The sequence below is a fragment of the Montipora capricornis genome, chromosome 13, assembly GCF_036669925.1.
Source record: "Montipora capricornis isolate CH-2021 chromosome 13, ASM3666992v2, whole genome shotgun sequence".
Lineage (NCBI taxonomy): Eukaryota > Metazoa > Cnidaria > Anthozoa > Scleractinia > Acroporidae > Montipora > Montipora capricornis.
Window position 1 is genome coordinate 19,592,975 of NC_090895.1, and position 6,536 is coordinate 19,599,510.

Consider the following 6,536-nt stretch of genomic DNA (forward strand, 5'->3'; position numbering starts at 1 on the left):
GATCAGGCCCATTTTTAGCTTCGCCCATATGTTCTCTTATGTCGTCGCTCGCTAAAATTTGGCCTGACCAAACGTCTCACAAGAATTCCGGACGGTCGGCCAAATTTTGGTCGACCAAACTCCTGATCTGATTGGCTGTTAAAACGCCGGAAGTGAAAACGCCATCGTGATTGGGCGCAGCTCTCGTGAAGTCCTCAAGACTGATCCGCCAATGACGCACTAAGAAATTTGCTGCCCTTTTTTCTTAAAATGACGTGGACGGTGCAACATGATTTCATTTGCATAAATGGAGATATGCCATTTGGGACCTCTCATAGCTTCTACAGAATCGGCTTTGAATCTCTGGAAAGAGTGAAATTAGCTATCCCTAGTTGAGTGGACTTAAAACTCGCATACCACAAACTAAAATGGAATGTTTCCAGAGAGACCAACTGTACAAAAATAAACGAAACTTTGTGAGTCCATCTTACTATTCGTACTTCATCAAAAAAAAACCGTTTTACTTATCATGACGTTACTGCGCGCAATCCTAGAAATACACTGCAACTGAAGATCATCCGAAAAAAGTCAGCAAGGAAACCTTTACGTCCCACAGGATTATGAACATTGAAGGGTTGTGAGACGAGAACTCCGGCTTATCGTCCTTATCCGAGAAGACTAGAAAGTCTAATCATTTGCAGATGCAATTACAAAGGCAGCACTTTCTTCTCAGTTATTTAAAGACCTTAAGTGTTGGTCCGGCTGGAGTTGAACTTGTGATATTATGAAGTAGTGGTCAATACCGCTGACATAATATCGCGAACTCGTAAGAAACGTTTCGGTGACGTTCTTGTCAGTTTACTTGAATTTTCGCTAAGACTGTTTAGTTGAGTTTGCTCGTTTTGAAGCTAAGGACTAACACATGGTGTCAGAAGTTAGTGGATGACGCTGTTTGCCGACCGTATTTGTGAAATATTTGTATTGTGAAAACCTTGGTTCGTTGCTGTTCGCATAAATCGAAACCGCGTGGTGTAAAATGGCGGCCGGGCGTCTGTTAAACCCACCGGATCATCTGCAGCTTTCAAGTGGAAATGTATCTCAAAATTGGAAAAGATTTAAGCAAAAGTGGAGTAACTATGAGCTAGCTATCGGAATAGCCAGAAAAGAAGATCCCATTCGAGTAGCAACTTTTCTCACTGTGATTGGCGACGAAGCCCTAGATGTTTACAATGCCTTCACGTGGGACAGTGACGCAGACAAAGTCAAAATGGATAAAGTTCTAGAGCATTTTGAGCAGTACTGTGAGCCTCGCAAGAATACAATCTACGAGAGGTATTTATTCTTTTCGCGTGGACAGGAAAGTGGGGAGCCCATTGATAAATATGCCACTGTTCTACGAAACATGGCAGACTCTTGTGAATTTCAAGATTTGAAAGATTCGTTGATACGCGACCGCATCGTGTTTGGAATCGCTGATCACAACGTGAGAGAGCGTTTGTTGCGAGTCCCAGATTTGACGCTGAATAAAGCTCTAGAACTTGCACGAGCTGCCGAAGCAACCCAAAGCCAGTTGAAACAAATGCAAAACTTGCACGAGGTTAATGCAGTAGGGAAGAAGAAAGAAAACTTCTTCCGAAAGAAACAAGAAGAGAAGAAAAAATCAGCCAACGGCAGTGCTCAGCAGATCGACTGCAAATTTTGTGGCAGGAAACATGTACCAGACAGATCAAAGTGCCCTGCATATGGCCAACAGTGCAACAAGTGTGGAAAAAGAAACCATTTTGCTGCGAAGTGTACAGGAGGAAGGCAGTCCAGTCGTAATTTACATGCCAATCAGAATTTGAATTATGTGCAAGAAGATTCAGATGGGAGTCAATTTGAAGAGTATACTATTGATGTCATAACTTATCAAGTCAGTGCTGTGGAAGAAAAGAAACACCCAAAACAGTTGTTTACATCAGTCAAAGTAAACAATGCTAAAGATGTTACATTTCAGTTGGACTGTGGAGCAACTTGTAATTTGCTATCACTAAAAGAATTCTCAAGCATTATGGGGGATCCCAAAGATCTGTATTTGAGGAAAACATCTGCAACACTCAAGATGTACAATGGAACCACTATGACTCCACTTGGAAAGTGCACTCTCAAATGTGCCAAAGGTGAGATGAGTACAGATGCAGATTTTTTTATAACTAATGAGGATGTCAGGCCTATATTGGGTGCTGAGTTATGTCAGGAACTGAACTTAATCAAGGTTATGGCAAGTGACATTTCAGAGTCAGAAACTGTGAATGCAGTAAATGACAAGGTTCAAACTGCCCACATTGTTCTAACCAGAGATCAAATTTTGAAACAGTACAGTGATGTTTTTGAGGGATTAGGGTGCATGGATGGCCCATACCATATGGAACTCGATGAAACTGTAAAACCTGTTGTCCACCCCCCTAGGAAAGTCCCTGTAGCACTAAGAGACCGTTTAAAGGAAGAACTGGACAAATTAGTCAGAGAGAAAGTTATCACCCCCGTTACAGAACCTACAAATTGGGTGTCTAGTTTGGTTCTAGTAAACAAGCCAGAGAAGTTAAGAATTTGTATTGACCCACAAGATTTAAACAGAGCCCTGCTGAGAGCCCATTATCCTCTCCCCACCATTGAAGACGTGGCAACTAGGCTATGTAAGGCTAAAGTCTTCTCAGTTTTGGATGCAAAGAATGGATTCTGGCAAGTTCAGCTAGACAAACCGTCGTCACTCTTGACCACGTTTAATACACCTTTTGGCCGTTATCGCTGGCTTCGCTTACCATTTGGAATCAAATCAGCCCCAGAAGAGTACCAGCGAAGAATCCATGAAAGCCTACAAGGTCTGAAAGGTATAGAAGACATTGTAGATGACATACTCTGTGTTGGTGAGGGTGACACCTATGAAAACGCAGTTAAGGATCATGACAGAAATCTAATTGCACTCTTGGAGAGATGTCGTGAGAAGAATATCAAGTTGAATCCAAAGAAGTTACAGTTGAGAAAGCAAGAAGTGCCCTACATCGGTCATGTACTGACCCCTGATGGCCTCAAGCCGGATCCAAGTAAGGTCAAGGCAATTGTAGAAATGCCTACACCTTCAGACAAGAAGGCCGTGCAAAGGGTGCTTGGAATGATTACGTATCTTGCGAAATTTCTGCCTAACCTGTCTGATGTGACGGAGCCGTTGAGACGTTTATTAGACAAAGATGTGCAATGGCACTGGAACGATACACACGAGAAATCATGGAAGCAAGTGAAACAATTGATCACAAGAGAACCAGTGTTGAAGTATTTCGACCCCAGTAAAGAAGTAACCCTGCAATGCGATGCATCGGAATCTGGACTGGGTGCTGTCATACTGCAAGAGGGTCAGCCTATAGCATTCTCGTCAAGAGCGCTTACCAGTACTGAAAGAAATTATGCTCAAATAGAGAAAGAGCTGCTCAGCATAGTTCACGGGTGCACACGCTTTGACCAGTACGTTTATGGTAGGCCAATTACAGTACAGACGGATCACAAGCCGCTAGAGAGCATTTTCAAGAAATCTCTGCTTTCGGCCCCCAAAAGGCTCCAAAGAATGTTATTACAGCTCCAGAGGTATAGCTTGAATATAGTGTACAAGCCTGGAAAGGAACTATTCATTGCTGATACACTCAGTCGAGCATTCCTTCCCAATAAGCCGAGTACAGAAGAGTTGAAGTCGGAGGTTTTATCAGTCAAACAGGAAGAGCATCTAATCAAATCCATTGAAGAGATCAACATGGTCGAGTTTCTGCCAATCACAAGTCAATGCCTTGTTGATCTCAGAAAAAAAACTGATCTTGACGAAGGTCTTCAGCAGTTGAAACATATTATCAAGATTGGTTGGCCAGAAACAAAAGAAGAAGTCCCATCAGAAATCAGGAGATATTTTGACTTCAAAGAAGAGCTCAGCATCCAAGATGGTATCCTCTTCAAAGGAAATCGAGTAATAGTACCTGTAGCGCTAAGGCCCCACATGATCACGCAAGTACACTCAAGCCACCTTGGTATTGAAAGTTGTTTAAATAAAGCAAGAGATGTCCTGTTTTGGCCTGGCATGACCGCAGAGATCAGGGACTGTGTTTCTAAGTGCGAAACATGTAACACTTATCAGACAAACCAGCAGAAAGAACCACTCATACCTCATGATCCACCTAAACGTCCTTGGTCTCATGTTGCAACAGACCTTTTCAGTTTTGACAACAAGGAGTGGTTCATCATCGTTGACCACTGGTCAGATTACTTTGAACTGAACCAATTATCCAGTACCAACTCAAGCTCTGTTATCAAGTCTCTCAAGAATCAGTTCGCACGCCATGGCATACCTGATACTCTGTATTCTGACAACGGACCACAGTTTGCTTCCAGAGAATTCAAAGAATTTACATCCGCCTGGCATTTTGACCACCAAACGTCTTCGCCACACTATCCACAATCAAATGGCAAGATTGAAAATGCTGTTAAGACAGCCAAGAAGTTACTAACCAAAGCAAAGGCAAGTGGACAAGATCCATACTTGGCCATTTTGGACTGGCGAAACACACCTTCACCCAGTATTGGATCATCACCAGTACAAAGATTATTTGGACGACGTACAAAGACACTGTTACCTACAGCAGGAACTTTGTTACAGCCAAAGATCGTGGAGGGAACTGAAGGCAAGCTCAAAGAAAGAAAGACGAAACAAGCACTGTTTTACAACAAAGGAACAAAAGAGCTTCCTGTGCTTCAACCCGGAGACACAGTGCGCATGAAACCGCTGCCATCAGACAAAGAAAAGCTGTGGAGAAAGGGATCTGTTGTCAAACAAGTGGCACCTCGAACCTACAATGTAGATCTTCAAGGAACTATGTTCAAGAGAAATATAAGACAATTGTTAAAGACTAAGGTAACATCGCAAGAGTTGGATTTTGAATCCCACGATAACTTGCCATCTATTAGTACCAATTTACATGTGGAAGGGCCACCTGTGGTGCAAACAAGATCTGGTAGAATCATTCATAGACCAGGACGACTACGAGATTTTGTTTGAGGAACGTTGTTTAGGACTTTGAACTGTCATCGTCTGATTGAGTGCTTTATGGTGAATAACTTTTTTTTATGAGAAGGGAGATGCGATATTATGAAGTAGTGATCAATACCGCTGACATAATATCGCGAACTCGTAAGAAACGTTTCGGTGACGTTCTTGTAAGTTTACTTGAGTTTTCGCTAAGACTGTTTAGTTGAGTTTGCTCGTTTTGAAGCTAAGGACTAACACAGAACTCACGACCTCCCGCGTGACAGCCCGGTGGTCAACCAACTGAGCAACCGGTGTGGTGCGGTGCAGTGCGGTGCAGATTCACGTACTGCTAAATGGAAAATACACGTAAGCCAGTGTTATGGCAATGGCAATTTTCACTTAGGTCAAAGTACAAGCAGAGTGTGTGTAATTTGGGCGCGTCTAATAATTCATGTAAAATTTTTCGCGCGCCTATTTTGGTAAATCTGCCATCTTGCGCGCATTTTACGTGCTTAAAAGTGCTCCTATATCTGTGGTCAGTAGTGTAAGATACAAGACGAGAACTTGAAAACAACAGGCCGACATTTGTTGGCATCCATTTTAATCTTGGTTTTTTGTTACCAAAACAGTTAAGAATGGCTTTTGTGAGCTAAAGTAGCCGTTTTGAAGAAAATTTGGGCATTAATTCTTGTTTCCCATGGGTAAACAGGTCTCCTTTGCTTTCAAGGGTTTTACTAACAGTCCATGACACTGCCCTTTCAAATAGGAAAATTGCAGTGAAAATAAACAGGCTGGTGTGTTTTTTAAATGAAGCTTAAAACTTGGGCCAATTAATGTTTAATTAAAATAGATACACATGCACTTTTTTAAGGCAAAGAAAAACAAGAATTGATTTTTTGGTGATAGTAGCACTTAAATGTGCTGTATTTGTAATTTCCAGATGTGATAGATAACAATTGATTAACACATTGAATTTAATTTTCTAGGTGTACTATAATAATATTAAATTACAATTAAATTACAATTACAATTAAATTTTATGATTTATTGCAATGTTAAATTATCAGTTTTAAAGTAGCTTTACCATACTCACCCTGAACAAATAACCAGACGTGATCAGTTTTCCTGTTAGAAGGTGGTGGTGGGATCATCTCACAGCAATAATATCCTGTATCATCTGTTTTAAGATCGTGGATAGTAAACATAACCAACCTATTGATAAACGTTCCAGTTACTCGCCCAACATATGCTGCTGGGGTTGTAAATGAGCCTGGTCCATTCCTTGTAAGTAAAAATAGAACTTGACTAGAATCAAGCACACTTGGATCATCTGCTTTTGCTAGACCCCACAGAATGGTCTCAACATCCCCAGTGAAACTCCAATTGAACAGCAAAGAAGAGCCAACAAATCCCCTTACCGCCTTTCCCTTATAAGGGGAAATGAACTCCACCCCACCTGAAAAAGAGATAAAGAGAAATCCCTAGATTGGACTACTGTATTTCAAATAAACCG

At 41.6% G+C, this 6,536-nt stretch overlaps 1 protein-coding gene across 3 annotated transcripts in view; it reads right to left on the reverse strand.

Annotated features, from left to right (window-relative positions):
• LOC138028635 (tyrosine-protein kinase receptor Tie-1-like) overlaps positions 1 to 6,536 on the reverse strand; it is a 62,637-nt gene that overhangs the window by 37,505 nt on the left and 18,596 nt on the right. For 2 of the 3 annotated variants that reach the window (XM_068876234.1, XM_068876237.1), the window contains exon 2: positions 6,117 to 6,479. The exons of the other annotated variant lie outside the window; for it this stretch is intronic. In XM_068876234.1, the coding sequence (XP_068732335.1) occupies positions 6,117 to 6,479 (363 nt within the window). The remainder of the gene's footprint in view (positions 1 to 6,116; positions 6,480 to 6,536) is intronic. 3 annotated transcript variants of the gene reach the window in all.